Genomic DNA, 16,418 nt, shown 5'->3' on the forward strand with positions numbered 1-16,418 from the left:
TTTTTTTTAATAAAGTGCCTAAATACACATTTACACAGATCATAGTGGTTCCAAAGAATCCTTTACAGTTGTGGTTTGTTTTCTTTTTTAATATATATAGGTATATATATAGGTGTGTGTGTGTATATATATATATATATATAATGTGCGTTCTCTTCAAATTGGCTAAATGTGCTTACATAAGACACCAATCTTGACTATAGGTATAGTTTTAAAGCGTAATATTGACTCAATGATTTTGTTTATCATGCAAGTCTTACCTAGTATTACACTGACCTGTAATATGGAACACAACGTAGTGGGTGTGCTCATTAAACACTTCATTAAAAATTACTGTGCATGTGCAGTCCTGATCTTCAAATATTAATAATAATAGTTGGTTTTTTTTCCAAAGGAGAAAAAAAAAAAAAGTAGTCTTCCAAAGATGATCTAGTCTGCATTAAATTGCAGTCTGAACATTATCACAATATGAACAGTTGACTAAAAAGCACCCCAAATTCTTCAAATTATATTCGTCTGAACAGGTTTTTCCTCCTCTTCTTACCACACGGGAAGTGTTTATGAGCCCATCCCCAGGAAGAGACAACCTTGCCACCCTTTTGCTCAGAAACAACTGCTTATAACCCAGTTATAAACACCTCAACAGAAGGGCTTGTACAGCTGCAGCATTGCCAACAAACTATAAACAGCACAAAAACATCACTATAAGACTCAAACTATTTCTAGTAACCAATGATTTATTGATTTTAGAAGTCTGCTTGGTGATGCAGAAGCGTGATCAAAAGAAGTGGCTTTACAAGGGTTCTCCAAAGTAGCTTAAAAGGCTGGGCCAGGGCCATTATGTGCAACCCCAATTGCTTTCATTTCAACCAGTTTATGTTTTCATTTTCAAAGAATAGCAGTAGGTTCGTTTCAAGCACATGTAATAAGGAAATTACAGGTTTCCTCCACCCACATTTGGGCTGTCATTGATATGCCCACAGGCAATCTGGCAGAGCCTCAGTCACTCCTGTCACTGTACCACACCGTACCTGCCACTACTTGGAAATACTGGGTCAGTGATAGTAACAATAGCAACAGCACTAGAGGTGACTGATAAACAAACTCAAAGTCCACCTGCACCATCTGAAAATTAAGGAAAAAAATTAAGAGAGGGAAAAAAAAAATTCAATCTCATCCCCACCTCTCAGCTTTGTCTAAGCATACAAAAGCCTCAAAAGTGACACTGAAGGCCTTCAGAGATCACAGTGCTTCGATGGTGCCTTCACCAGTCGTATAATTAAGTTCGTTATCAGAATTCCACGTTCTGGTACATAATTGGTAGATAAATGCAGTTTTGTAATCGTTCAAGTGATCACGTGAACTGCAGTCAACTTTGCCTTAAAAAAAAAACAAGACCAAACAAACCCAGAAATCCCTAACTCAACAGCGCCTCTCACACCTTTGCACATTCTACTCTGGAGGCGACTTCCCTTGAAAAACATGGAGGAATTTTTGACTGCATCTATTGGATCAGCCATCTCAATGTGAGCCACGTGTTTCTGGGAGAGCCCTCCTGCTCCCTAAGCTCGCCTGACTGGCGGAATTGGCAAAGGGCATCCAGGCCTTGGCCAGCCACTCTTCTCCCCAACCGCCTCAGACCAAGCCTGCATGCGACCAGCTCTACAGGACAGGGGCCAGGAATAAGGAATCACAGACAGTAAGGCAATCTTTACAATGTCAGAAAGTGTATTTGGCATTTAAACAAAAAACAGAAACAAACAAAACAAAACAAAAAAGGAAGAAAAAGGCGGGGAGGGGGAAGGAAACAAGTGCATACAAATACAGCTAGAAGCATTTCTGGTTTGCCAAGTGCTCTCTAAAAAAAGCAGCGCAAGTCACAGCCTACATTGAACAGGAACTGTCACCAGGGAAGCACAACAAATAGTTGCTATAACAAAAGGGGGGGGGGGGGGAGGGAAGAAAAAAAATAAACATTAAAAAAATTAACTCAAAGGAAAAAAAAAAAGGAAGAATAAGAAATGCCTTTATAATAAGTACATACCTTTAGTCTTCAAAAATATAGAAACACAATGTATTCAAAAAAATCAGAATTATACAGCCATGTTTATGAAGTCTACATTTCCCTTGTCTTGGAGATATATATATATACTTTTATATATATATTTATAGATATATACAGAATTCGAGCAGTTCGAGTTCAAGGTGATGCTGGGCAACGAAAGTGACCAAGTCACGAGTCCCTCTCCTTTTTCACTTTCACATCTCCAGCCAGGATGGTGGCAATCTCCCCCTGCATGAAGGCCCAGGGCACATTGGAGCCGACCAGAGGACATTTCTCCCCGCTAGGACAATACACCTCCCCGCTGGCTCCCTGCTGCTTGATGCTCTGCCGAGAGCAAGGGAAGCAGAACTTGTGGGAGGGGACGGAGGGGCACTGCACGAAGTGGGTGTCCTCCAGGCGCTCGTGGCAGAGAGTACAACACAACGGGACGCTGGCGGCGAGGGACGAGTCCGGCAGGCTGGCGGGGTGGACGGGCTCCAGCCCGCCCGCCGCGTTGGCCCCCTGGCCCGGCACCTCCCTGCCGGGACCCAGCCTTCTTTGGTTCATGGCAGAGGGCGAGGGGGGGCTGCTGCTGTTCCTCCGCGTGGTGGAGTGAACCTGGTTGGCCTCTTTGGAGGCGTGGTTGCCCCCGGCATTGTCCGCCACCAAAATGAGGGCAGCCATAGGAGATTGGCCGTTTTGGGCCGCCTCGGGCGGCGTGGTCCGGTTGGAGTGGGGAGAAGCGGTGGGCGGCGGGGGCGACATAAACGGGGTGGCCGTCAGCGGCAGCTTCATCCCTTCCGACGAGGTGGGCAGCCAAGGCTGCACCTCCCCATTGATCTTCGGGGGGCCTGCCTCACCCTCTGGCTCGGGGGAAGGCTTCCTCTTCCGGGCGGCCCGGGCCCCTGCAGAGGGGAGGAGACGGGTGAGAAGGCAGTGTAGTCGCAACGCACCGCTGAGCACGAGAGTCTCTGCTGTGCACCCGCAGAAATAACTGGCCACTGTCACCCCTTGGGCACCGGCCACCCACGCCGTCGGGCCGCCGCCTCAAACGCCCAAGAACCTCTGTCCCACATGCCAGGACACCACCTACCCGACACCCCAGCCCTGCCCTACGCCCCCCGGGCCCCGTCGCCTCACCTGGCTTGGCCACGGCGCCGTTGGTCTCGTAGCCCAGCAGCCTTCCGCCCGCCATGCCCGGCTCCTTCTTGAACTTGCTGTCGAAAGGTGGCACGGCGTGGCTACCGTGCTGGTGCAGGGCCAGCAAAGTGTCCCGCACTGTCTTGGGCTTCGCTAGCCACTCCTGCTCGCCGCCCGGACGGCCCTTGCCCTCGGTAGCCATCTCCGCCGCCGCCGGCAAGCTCTCAGACGAGCCCCGCTTCTCCTTGGCGCCGCCGTCGTGCTCCCCCGCCGCACCGTTGCCGCCGGAGGACGAGGAGGAGACGGAACCCGGGCGCTTGTGCCCTAGCTCGCTCGGCTGTCCCGCCGCCTGCGTCGCCGCCTGTGTCGCCGCCGCCGGCTGCTGGGGAACAGGCACGGCCATCGGGGCGGGCGCAGTGGAGATGGCGGCGAGTGAGGCGGCGGCGGCAGCGCGGCTGCCTAAGCCACTGATGGCGGCGGGAAGCCCAGCGCCGTTCACTAGCGGCACCAGGGTGGGAGGCACAGCGTGCGTCCGCCTTGGGTTGGGGCTCTGCCGGTTCAGCTCGGGTGGCTCCTCGGGCTTGGGGAAGCCGTTAGGCACCAGGATGCCATTGACCTGTCGGCCGCCGCCGTACTCGGTGCCCAGGCGGGGCGGCGGCCGCTCGGCCGCCAGCGAGTAGCGCTCCAGGGGCTGCGGCGGGGGCCGTGCCGCCGCCTCCGCCGCCGCGGGGTGGCCGAGCTGCTGTTGCTGCGCCAGCAGCTCCTTGGCGGAGAGCGGCGGCTGCTTGGCGTGGGGCGGCGGCGGGGCTCGGCCCTCAGGGAAGCAGCCGTGTGCCCGCTTCAGCTGCCGCGCTGTATCGATGACGAACTCCACGCGGTCGGCCCCCTCGTAGTTGACGCAGCCCCGGCACACGGGCTCGGTGAAGTCCCAGATCATGGCCCAGGGCATGCGGGGCAGGTCGCACAGGTAGCACGACTGCCTGCGGGAAGCAGCCGCCACCGCCGCCGACGACATGTCCCGTCCCCGGGGCAGCGGCGAGCGCCCCCCGCTCCGGCTCCTGCCGCCTCCGCCTCTCGCCACCGGAGTCCCGACGGGGAGGCTTGGTCGCCGCGGCCGCAGCGGGACCGTCCGCCGGGCCCCCTCCCCCTCGCCTTCCTCTTCCGTGCGCTGGAGAGGGGCGCGACGGGCGCCCCGACTGGCACAGCCGCTGCGGGGGACACCGCTCTCCTCGCCGTCTCCGCCGGCGGCGCTCACAGGGCAGCGAGGACGCGCATCTCCGCGGCGCGGCTGACGCAGGGCTGCGGCCGCTGCCGCCCGCACGGTTCCCCCGCTCGCTGGCTACTACGGGGCGGCGCGGGCCGGAGCGGTGGGGCGGGCGGGGCGGGGGCTGGCGGCGGCGCCGTGCCGGGTTCCAGCCGTCACCGCCGCCTCTGCGCGCCGCCGCCTCGATTCTTCGACAGTGCTGGACGCGCCTGCGCAATGGGCGCCCCCGCCCCACCGCCGCGATCCCGGCCCGCGCCCCCGCCACCGGCAACACCACCAGCACCGGGGGTTCCTCCTGCCGTCGGGGTTCGCCGTGCCCCCGCCCCGCCTCGCTCTTGGGGAGGGCTAAGGGACAGTGGAGAGGGACAGGAAAAGGGGCGGGGGTGCGCTGCCGCTCCCGTCTGCTTTTCTGTTATTAAATTGTTTTTATTACTGTTTCCTGCGCAGCCGAGGTCTTCGCAGAAACCTGCCACCCGGGGCGCCCCCCGCAGTGCGGGGCTCCGTGTCCTCCCTTGCTCGGGCGGTGACCTTGGGCACGGCGCGGCTCCCCCACATACACTCCCCCGCGGGGCCGGTCAGCACCGCCTCCGGGCAGGGACTGGCGCCCTTCCACGCCGCGGCCTGTCTTTGTTCTCCCCGCCGAAGCAGAAGGCACCATTATAAATAAATAGAACGACTCGGTGTGTGTCCTTTTTTTTTTTTTTTTTTTTGGAGGGAGGGGGGAGGGGAATGACATTTTGAACTGTTATCATCGTGCACAGGAAATGGGGCATTTTCAACCACAAAACAGTGCTTCCTAATGCAGATTAGGGAAATTCACGCAGTCTAAGGAAGCACCATCTCCTTAGAAAAAGAAAAACCTATAGACGTTTCCCCACTCCCACGCGGCGAATCGCTCATCCGCCGCCTGTATCCACACTAAACACAGGGCAGCGTAAAGGACGGAGGAAAAGAACGTGCCTGCTCTTCCCGTTTGCCACGGGCGGTGAAACGATCCCTTACCGGACGCATTCCGGCACGTAGGGCCGGCTCTACGCGTCCCCCGGACACGGTAAACACGACAGAGGCTGCCCCGCCGCTCAGGCAGCCCTTCCCACTGCGTTATGTAGGTTACGGGGGAGGGAGGGAAAGAGGGCGGGAGGCGGGGGCAGGGGCCGGGGAAGCTCTGACGTCCGCAGCCGCCGCCGAGAGGTGCCTCCCCGCGGCTGGCAGCCGCACGGTGGTTGTGGATGGGGCGCTGCTGCTGCCGGGTCTGCCCCACGCGAAGCGCCGCCTCCCCGCGGCTCCCCCGTGTCCCGGCGCGACGAGGTTCAGCGGGGAGTAGGGGCAGCAGGCACCCCTTGCTACTCCTCCCCACAGCTTCCACCCATGCCGCCCTCCAGGGCCGAGGAGCTGGGGAGCTGGGTGGCACGGCCGCCTGTGCTCCCCGGGGTGGTGGCTTGTCTCGCCCTGCCCCGCCCTCCCCCTCGTCGTGTCGTTGGTTGCCAGCGCCGGTCCCTGTGCCAGGCTGGGTGACTTTGCAACTGCGTCCCTGACTGGGCGTCCTGAAGGCCCTGGGGCTAAAAGCCGCCGATGCCCCCGACTCATCCCCGCACGTCGGGACGGTGGCCGCGGCTGCTCGTCCGACTGATACCGTTCTCCGGAGCCCTAGTTCGTACCACCTTTGCAGCAGCCGGCTGGACCAGAGAGAGGACAAGGGGAGTGTCCGGCCGCGTCTCGGCCTCGCCGTGTCCCCAGCGAGCCAAGGGTTAACAAAGCTCGGTTTTGCCGAGCAGCCCTCCTTTCACATTGCATCAAAGTCCTTTAAAGCTGTTTCTCTTCCCTCCTCCCCTCTCCGGCTGGAAAGACGCTTTACCCATGCACACTAAGTAAACAGATCTTTGTTTTTGTCTTCCACCCACTGCCCTCTTTCTCCAGCCTGCAGCTGGACCCACGCCAAGCCGGAGGCAGCGATTGCTGCCTCCACGCACACACACACACAGACACTCACACATAGAGGGGAAAGACGCCCGGTTTCTCGGGTGAGGCAATGCGCCTGCAATTGGCAGGGACAAGGCAGGAATTGTAATTGCACTTCATCATGTGATGGCTTATGAAAGAGGAAGTTTGGATGTTTTAGTCACGTACTCGTTGCCCTTTTGCTTTAGCCTCCAGGTTCTCTGAAGGAAAAAATTACATATATATACTGGTGGAAAGCCAAGAAATTGTGTTTGCACATTTCAGATCATGAGCAGAGCTAGAGTGCTAGCTGAGTGAGGCTGCAGGGAAAGAAGAAAGCAAAGCTTTCAGCTGTGGCAGGCTTTTAACTTCAGAGCAGAAAATGTGAACTGTATTTATTTTCCTTTATGTCTAAGGAAAACTAGCTGCTTGGGAAAGTTGAGAAGACTGGTATTCTGGTTTTGCAGCATTTTCTGCATTTGATTCTATTCTGGTAAAAGAGGAAAGGAAAAAAAAATTACCAAGCTCAGTGTCAAAAAAGCTGATAAAAAATAGTGGCAGTGATACATAGAAAATGTGGTTTACATACCAAATCACAAAAAATAGCCCTCAGAGGCAATGACTGCCCAGGAATCAAACACATAATGATTTTGTTTCTTATGCCTTTTTTTTTTTTTTTTTTTTTTTTTTTTTTTTTTTTTTTAACAGAAACTGCCCTTTTGTGCCTGAGCTGTGTGAAATTCCTCTTGCTATGACACACCAACTCTGTAGATAGGAACAGCGAGTGCTGGAGGACACATGATGGGGCATTGGGGCCCACGGATGTGTAGGGTGGTGCCCTGAGAGAGAAGAGGTTGGGAATGGTCCTTGAAGTTTTGGATTTGGTCAGATGCAGGTGATTTGGGGCCAAGGAGACCACCAAAGCAGCACCATCGTGGCTGAAAGCAAGACCTTCCGTCTCAACCTGCAGAAACACAACAGTAGATTACAGCCTCTTCCAATGCACAGCTGGGAGCTTGGTCACTGCTTAACACTGTAGAGCGTCTGCTGAGAGAAGAGTTCAGGTAGGAACAGCAGGGTTTTACCTCCCCTCTGATGTGCCTCCTGATTTTATGACATCTCTGCTGTTTTCATTCCTACTGGAGATGGCAGGTTGCTCCAGAGGATTTTCCAGAAAGCTGAATTAACCTGGGTTTCAGTGGGCTTCTTGCCTAGGTAAGGATAACGTGATTTTTATCAACAGTTCAGAAGCCCCTAATGCAACTGCCAGATCTCACTTGTAGACAGCTGCTCATGTTTGCCTGTAAGAGTGAGCTACTGGTAGCCATTTTAGAAACACTGACATTTTGATTTTCATTTAAAACAATCCAGCATTTTGAAAATCAATCACTATCACTATCCTTTTATTTTAGCAATTGAAACAGCAGTTCAGGTGATGTCCTGTTTTTGTGTTGATGCTAATCCCAAAGCCAGCCTCATGGCACACTGAAAAAGAGAAAAATCTTAGTGAAAAGAAAAATGCTCATCCAACAGTGTTTTGTTTAATGCCATAGGAAGAAAAAAAACAACAGAAAGATACCAAGGCAATCAGACACAGCCTGTTCACATAAACAGGCTTTGGACAGGCTCATGATAAGCCACTGATCCTGCAGATATTTACAATCACTTATAGCTTTATTCACATGAGCATCACTATGAATGCAAAACCATGTGCACTTACGTGCTCGAAGGACGAAAGCAGCTTCCCTGAGAGCTGCTCATCAGCAGCATGCTGATGGCTGCCCTGCCCTGCAGGCTGGAGCTGACTGTTGGTGGAATGAGCTGACAGAGGCACTTCCAGAGAAATACTCCACTGAGGCTGGAGAGAGGTCACCACACTATCTCCCTTTGAGGCTGGATGTGCCAGGAGATTGAGAGGGACTCTGAGGTGTCTGCCTTTTGGCATACATGGGTGCCTTTTATTAACTCCTTGGAGACAGCTGTGTTGAACACTGCTGTTTGGTGTTAAACTTTTAAAGAATTGCTTAGAAAATGAAACAGCAGCAAGGACACTGGTGTGCTATTAGTTCACAGATATCTCCCAAAATATGGACATGCGATGTATGCTGTTATTCTGCTATGACTTTTTGCTCTGGAAAGTTTGGATAGGGCTAGTTACCAAGAATTCTCAGTACAAGCAAGAACCTGGGTGATAGAGCTTCTTCTCCATTTGGTGGGCTTTACTCTGGGTGGTTCAAAGCAAAAATTGCACACTTTCTTTGCAAAAGGAAACAATTCTGGGTTTAGCTGAGCAGATGACTTTGTGCCCTCTTTTCAAGTGGCAGTATTAAAAAAGCAGCAAGGAAAAGATCGTGGAAATAATTGAGAAATTCAGAAGTTACTACCTTCTGAAGTAAAAACTTCAGATAGATGCTTCCAGATGCCAGAAGAAAGGGAAATTGATGTGGAAAAGCTTCTGGCCCTTATCCACAGGCTGGGTTAATAGGCATGTCGAGTTATCCCATTTACACCCCGCCTTGGTGCTCTGCATTGCAAGCTATAGTCAGCAATTGTCTGTGGCCATGGATGAGGGAGGCAGGAATGCGGTGGCTGAGGGCTTTCTTGGGCAGGGGCAGAACGGCCAGCTGGCTGGGTGACCCTTCCCAAAATAAACAGGAAGCCTGGGAAGCTGTGACCCTTCCGTGACACTGCGCCAGCACTGCTTGCCTTCGGCGCGGGAGCTGACAGGCTTACAAGCATCCTCTAAAAATGGGACAGGGGCAAGGACTTCACAGATAATCTCACAAAGTATGAGCAGAAACAGATCATCTGTTAAAAAAATGTGGAGGGCTTTAAAACTCCTGTTTAAGCCTTGCTTGTCTGTGTTTCTCCCCCCTGAGCCCATGTTGATTCAGTGTGCAAAAGCACTGACTAGCTGCAAAGAAGGGGGAGAGCTTCCCTTTCTGCATGTGTTGCAGGGCTGGTGTGCCTGAGCAAAGCAGGAAGAGGAGCCCCAGGGAGAGTTTGCCAAGGGGTTTCTTGGTTGGGCTGGGGAGCTTAGGATGGGAAACACTTTTCCTCGGTGTGTGGGAGTTGGCAGTGAAGTCCTCACACAGAATAAAAGTCAAAATCAAGTCCTAGACCTTCTCAAAGCCTGAGCCAGAGCTATTAAAGCTGTTTCCAGTGTGGGAGTTCTGCATTACCAGAACATCCCCCCAAAGCAACAAGTTCATTTGCTGACAGCTCCAGCTGGCAAGTCACCTCCTGGGCCCACCAGAAGAGCTGGCCATCCCTAAAGGCCTCCCTGCCTCAGCAGCTGATGGCCCCACAGTTTGGGGCAGGACAGGACCACCAATGGTGGCAGCCCAGATGAAGGTAGTCTTTGCTACTGCTGACTTCAGAGTTTCCTGCCAGCACCAGCGTTTTTGCAGTCGTGCTTTTCAGCATGCCTGGTGGTTGCCTTGTCCTCCCCATTGGGCACAGATACCTGGAGAGGCTGGGAGCTCTGGGGGGCAGGTGCTGATGGGTTTGGCCTCTGTACAGATCAACTATTACTAAGAGACCTGAAAGGGGTGAAGAAAGGAGAGGTGGATTCTCTCTCTGTTTACCTAGCAATTGCTAGAGTTTTATTGTTACCAAAGCACTAGCACCTGCCTATCTGAGTAGTAAGACATACTGCTCTGGTGCCCTTCCTGCCCCTGCTCCCCTTTTTTGGGGAAACACTACAACATACAGAGTGATGTACAGCTGGTCTCTGGAACAGGCCACTCTTCCATCAGGAGAAATTTGGAACACTGGCATGCAAAGGCAGTGAGCCAGTGTGTTAGGGTGCAGCTTTGGCTTGTTCCAGACACACTGAGATACAGTTGGGGTGCTCATATTTCTGCTAGTCATCACACCTATATTATATCAATTTTGCAACATAACAAGACTGAACAGAAGTGTGGTCAAATCTGAGCAAAACCAAGATGCAAGTGACGTTTGTTTCTGCCCCTTCTTGAGCTGCCTGTTAATGATGCATTTCACAGGATCACAGGATCACAGGATGTTAGGGGTTGGAAGGGACCTCAGAAGATCATCGAATCCAACCCCCCTGCCAGAGCAGGACCATAGAATCTAGCACAGGTCACACAGGAATGCATCCAGATATGTCTTGAAAGTCTCCAGAGAAGGAGACTCCACAACCTCTCTGGGGAGCCCATTCCAGTGTTCTGTGACCCTCACAGTGAAGAAGTCCCCCCTCACGTTGGGGTGGAACCTCCTGTGCTGTAGTTTATATCCATTGCTCCTTGTCCTATCACAGGGTGCAGCTGAGAAGAGCCTGTCCCCTCCCTCTTGACCCCCAGCCCTCAGATATTGATAAACATTTATTATAAACATTTATTAAATGCCCTCTCAGGCTTCTCTTCTCCAGACTAAAAAGCCCCAGGGCTCTCAGTCTCTCCTCATAAGGCAGTGCTCCAGTCCCTTAATCATCCTCATAGCCTTCCATTGGACTCTCTGGAGTAGATCCCTGTCCCTCTTGAACTGGGGAGCCCAAAACTGGACACAATATTCCAGGTGAGGTCTCAGCAGGGCAGAGCAGGGGGGAAGGAAAACCTCCCTCGATCTGCTGGACACACTCCTCTTAATGCGCCCCAGGACACCATTGACGCTCTTGGCCACAAGGACACACGTTGCTGACCCATGGATAACTTGTTATCTACCAAGACTCCCAGGTCCTTCTCCAGAGGGCTGTTTTCTAGATCATCTCCTAACCTGTACTGGTGCAGTTTATTATTCCTTCCCACAGGCAGGACTCTGCACTTATCCTTTTGAGCCTCATTAAGTTCCTCTCTGCCCAGCTCTCCAGTTTGTCCAAGTCTCGCTGAATGGCTGCACAGCCTTCAGGTGTATCAGCCAAGCCTCTCAGTTTGGTATCATCAGCAAACTTGCTCAGCAGACACTCTGTCTGTCTGTTTGTCCCCTCATCAATGTTACTGATGATGTTGAACAGAACCAGACCCAGCACTGATCCTTGGAGGACTCCACTAGTTACAGTCTCCATCTGGACTTGGCACCATTGACCACCACTCTGCACTCTATTGTGTAACCAGTTCCTAATCCATCTCACTGTCTGTTCTTCTGTTCCACACTTCCTGAACTTAGTCACAAGGATGTCATGGGAGACAGTGTCAAAAGCCTTGCTAAGGTCAAGGTAGACTACATCCACTGGTCTCCCTGCATCTACCCATTCTGTTACATCACAGAAGGCTACCAGATTAGCCAAACATGATTTCCCCTTGGTAAATCCATGCTGACTACTCCTGATAACCATCTTCTCTTCCAAGTGCCTAGGGATGACCTCCAGAATGAGCTGCTCCATTTTTCCAGGCATAGAGGTGAGGCTCACTGGTCTGTAGTTTTCTGGAACCTCTTTCTCACCCTTTTGAAGACTGGAGTGACATTGGCTTTCCTCCAGTCCTCAGACATCTTTCCTGTCTGCCAGGATTTTGCAAAAATGATGGAGGGTGGTAGAGTGACAACATCAGGCAGTGCTCTCAGCACCCTTGGGTGTATCTCATCAGGTCCCATGGACTTGTGAATATTCAGTTTGTGTAACTAATCCCTAACCAAGTCTTCATTAGCTAGTGGAGAGTCTTCCCTCCTCCAGTCTTCTACTCCTTTATCCAGGGTCTGGAATTCATAGGGGAGTTCAGGCTTAGGAGTAAAGACTGAAGCAAAGAAGGCATTCAGCAACTCTGCCTTCTCTGCATCCTCAGTTATCAGGGCTGCCTCCTCATTCAGCAGTGGGCCCACACCTGCCCTGTTCTTCCTTTTCCTATTGATACATTTGAAGAAGCCCTTCTTGTTCTCTTTAACTTCCTTTGCTAGTTTTAGTTCCAAGAGGGCTTTGGCCTTCCTTGTTGCCTTCCTACATGCCCTGGCTACTACTCTATAGTTCTCCCAAGTGACAAGTCCCTTCTTCCATGAACTGTAAGTTTCTTTCTTTCATGAGATTTCCTTCAGAAGCTCCTTGCTCATCCATGCAGGTCTCCTGGCATGCCTACCCTAGTTTTTACTCATGGGAACACACCTGTCTTGGGCTCAGAGGAAGTGGCATTTAAAAAGTAACCAACTTTCCTGGGCTCCTTTACCCTCCAGAGTCTTAGCCCATGGGATTCCTGCAAGTATATCTCTGAAGAGTACAAAGTTAGCCCTGTGGAACTCCAGGGTTGTAATCCTACTTACAGCCCTGTTTCTACCCTGTGTAATACTAAACTCCACCATGTCATGATTGCTGTCACCAAGGCTGTTCCAAACCTTAATGTCCCCAACCAGTCCTCTATTAGTTAGTACACAGTCCAACAGTGCACCCCTCCTTGCTGGCTCCTCCACTACCTGCATCAAGAAATTATCATTGACACACTGCAAGAGCCTTTTGGACTGGCTGTGCCTAGCTGTGTGGGTTTGCCAGCAAATATCAGGGTGATTGAAGTCACTCATGAGTACCAAGGAATGTATTCTAGAGGCTATCTTCAGTTGACTGTAGAAGGCATTATCAGCGTCTGCTTGATTTGGTAGTCTACAGTAGACACCCACAACAATTTCACCTCCCTTTCCACATCCCTTAGTTTTTACCCACAAACTTTCAACCTGTTTTACCTCTCCCCCCTGGCTAGAACTCAACACATTCCAGTTCTCGCACATAGAGAGCAATACCACCACTTCACCTTGTTTGTTTGTCTTTCCTGAACAGTACACAGCCATCCATGACAACACTCCAGCCATGGGAGCTGTCCCACTGTGTTTCAGTGATTGCAATTATATCATAGGCATGCGGCCTAAGGCAGATTTCCAACCCCTCCTGCTTATTCCCCATGCTCTGTGCATTGGTATAGAAGCATTTCAGAGAGGGATTTAATCTATTAGTTTTCACTCTTGCTGCCCACCCACTCCTGGCCACCTCCATGGGCACCAACCTACCAGTGAGCCCTGCATGTGCTGATGTTTCCTTGTTGGCTGTTACTACCACATGAGCCCCTGGCTCATCTCTGTGAAACTTGGACTGTGTTGCTGTGTCCCCAGCATGCTGCAGGGCAACAGGCTGAAGGCCCTTGCTAGCCACCCATCCCTTCCACCCTGGTGTGTTGTCCCTCAGCCTAACACATGAAGGCCTGCTAAAATCATTATCATTAACCCCCTTCTCTTTCTCATCTACTTGATCATTCCCAGGTTCTCTTGTGAGTCCTAACTCTTCAATTGCTCTTGCATCTTCTCCAACACATGGCTCATTATCCCCTACCTCCCCTGAAGTAGCAGTGGAGCTGGCACACCACCTCACAGGCATCCCAGGCTTGTTCCCAGCAAGCATGGGTTTTCCCCTTCTCCCCTTTGAAACTTAAGCAGCAGAGCTTAAGTTTATTGCATTACCTCATCCTGTCCACTTGTACCTTCAAGCAAAAGAATCGTGCACATCCCTTTTCCAACAACCCACATCCCTCCTGTTCACACTGAGCTCTAGAAGGAGGTGCCTGCTAGGAAGTACATTTGAGTTCATATTTGATAAAAAGAACACCAACAACATTGCTAACCAGTAGACTGTGCTGGAACTCAGTCTCCTCCTATGAATTTCATTCATTTAAGGAATTTGCCAAAGGCTAGAACTTGCATATCATTTAGCCTTCCAAATGGGACTAGATGAAGAACTGAGAACCAGTCATCTTCATAATGGGACTTGCTGAGGTACTCACATCATGCCTGAGGAATGGCGGTGCTGGTGAGCTTGCCAGGGTGACTGCAGAAGCTGCTTGCACAGCCACCACTTTTCACTGATTCAGGGCTCTTGCATGTGTTCTTGGAAGGTTCCAGACAGGCATCCCTCAACTAACATCCCACCAGTTTCAACGTGCAGTTCATCATGATCAGGAGCACCAAGCAGCTACCTCTTTGCTCTGTGGTCTGCTTGGAAAGTCCTTTAGAGGCTATGCCAGTGGCAGCTGGTATGGATGACACAGCTGTTGTTTTGTGTTGGACCCTATGGCATCCCATGGCAGCTTGCTGAGGCAGAAGCAAACACGTCCACATCTCCTTTAACCCCCGTTTTTCACTGAAAGGGAAAAATTACACCTCAGTAGATTTCAGCAAAGATTAGTTACCAAGTGCTAACCAGGGCCCCTCCAGTTGTGGAGGTGTGGAGACATGGTGGAGACATGGCCCAAGAGTCAGATGAAAGTCCTCTGTTTCACTTCCCATATGCCCTGTGCAGCCTCAGACATGAATGACTTCTGCATACATAGATCTGCAATGAGTTTCAATGGCTGATCCTGGGACAAGAGAATGATCACCTTCATCATCCATTTTCCCTCTGCCGGTTACTATTATTGCTAACTGCCATTCCACACACTTTGTAATTACGTGGAAAAAATACAGACCAAATGAAAAAGGGTATGAGCTTCTCAAAAGCACTCGGCATTAGCTGCAGCCTGACTCAGCCTTCAATTAACATTCTTACTTAAAATAGTTTTGTTATACAGCTTTTCTTAAATCTTACATAATAACAGGCCAAATCACTGTCCCAGAGTGCCACACTGAACAGAGGAGCTTGGCCCTGGTCTCCTGGGTACCACTTCATCCTGCCTTTGATCCAGTAGTCTTAGACGTGGGTGAGCTACCAGAGGAGAGCATGCAGTACACCTGCAGCTCTGCCTTGGCAGATACATTGAACTGGTGTTGTGAACAGAAGTGGCCCCATTCCCTCCCCCCCTGGCTGCTCAGTTATGCCTCTGGAGCAGACCTGGTAGTGCCCACAGCCTTAGTGCAAAAGGGAGCAGGTTGGGATGGGCAGCCAGTGAGGGACCTCACTGGTTTGCATCTGCTGCCAGATGGTTTGCATCTGCTGCCAGAGCCTCTCATGCTGCACCTGCACCTGTCCCATTGCCCACTGTCAGAGGGCATATTGGTAAGGACTAGAGAAACATGGACTGTAATCTTTTCCTAAAGACATGGGGCCACTCTGGTGATGTGTCTGATTTCTTACCAGGGCCTGAGGTGCCTGGAAGCTGGACTCCATCTGCTGCAGATCAGGATGGCAAACCTGCCTCCATCACTGATAACAATAGTATAGGGAAGCCTCTGCGGAGGGCTCCTCTTCACAACAGAGGGATGTCCTTATGGCCCAGTAGTGCTATAAATGCATTTAACTACCATTATGATTTTTCCTTTGTTGTTGTTATCAGGTATTCTTGTCAAGGCTAGCTTCGAATTGGTACAAACCATAACATGCCTTCTGTGTGTGTGTGTGCGCATTTCTGTGTCTTCCCACAGAATATAAAATGTGTCTTTATATTAGAATTTGGAAAACTGGGACATGGGATGCAGGTATGAGGTAAGGAAGATACTCCCATGTCTACTTCAGTTTAGGGGACTATGTTTAATTTGAAGCCATTGCTATCAAATTTATGGCTCCACAAACACTCTCTGGGATTGTGGGAACCTCAGCCTGAGTTTGCTTGATGCTCCTAAACCAAGATGTTGTTTCAATTGGAGAGAGAGCTGGCAAACAAGGAGCCACAGACATCTAAACATAATATTGCTCACCACTGCCCACCCACTCCCCCATCTCAGGAAACCAATGAACACAGTGGGCCCTGTTCTCACAAGTGGAATCTGTGCTAAGTCACTGAATTTCCACCAGGGTGGCATTTAGCCCGAGGTGATCATGAGGAACATTGTGTCTGCTTGGCCCAAGAGTCCCAGTCCAATTTACCACCAGCATTGAAAGAGGGTTACTCCTGCCAGTGCTTTCCTTCACCGAGGAGATGGGAATACTGCTACAGATGACAAGACAGTCCCATAATAGGCTCAGGTCCTCTTCTGCTCCAAGAGCCTGAAGTGCCATGCAACCTGGAAAGAAGTAAATTATTGCAATCAAGGTTCTTCTAAATTTTGTTTTATACTGAGAACTATGTGTTTTGGCAGACTATTTGGTGAAGAGATCAGCAGGGTGTGGAAATGTATTCTAATGCTTTCTGCATCCGTGCACATGCTTCTAGTTGCTGGGGATTTTGCCTA

General features: G+C 51.3%; 2 protein-coding genes across 2 annotated transcripts in view; both read right to left on the reverse strand.

Moving 5' to 3' along the window:
* Positions 1-719: 719 nt before the first annotated feature.
* Positions 720-4,457, reverse strand: IRF2BP2 (interferon regulatory factor 2 binding protein 2). The gene is made up of 2 exons (XM_068154618.1): positions 3,185-4,457; positions 720-2,949 (listed from the first exon to the last, which is right to left on the reverse strand). Exons 1-2 carry the CDS (start codon positions 4,197-4,199, stop codon positions 2,234-2,236), a joined length of 1,731 nt encoding a protein of 576 aa, XP_068010719.1. The 5' UTR covers positions 4,200-4,457; the 3' UTR covers positions 720-2,233.
* A 6,251-nt stretch (positions 4,458-10,708) lies between these two features.
* LOC137449277 (uncharacterized) overlaps positions 10,709-16,418 on the reverse strand; it is a 141,689-nt gene continuing 135,979 nt past the window's right edge. The window contains exons 5-6 of the mRNA XM_068154630.1: positions 16,114-16,250; positions 10,709-14,454 (exon numbers count right to left, since the gene is read on the reverse strand). Coding sequence (XP_068010731.1) covers positions 14,452-14,454; positions 16,114-16,250 — 140 coding nt within the window. The 3' untranslated portion in view covers positions 10,709-14,451. The remainder of the gene's footprint in view (positions 14,455-16,113; positions 16,251-16,418) is intronic.

Source organism: Melanerpes formicivorus, unplaced genomic scaffold, assembly GCF_026170545.1.
Source record: "Melanerpes formicivorus ecotype bairdi unplaced genomic scaffold, bMelFor1.0.p_v2 SCAF_2, whole genome shotgun sequence".
Classification (NCBI taxonomy): Eukaryota; Metazoa; Chordata; class Aves; order Piciformes; family Picidae; genus Melanerpes; species Melanerpes formicivorus.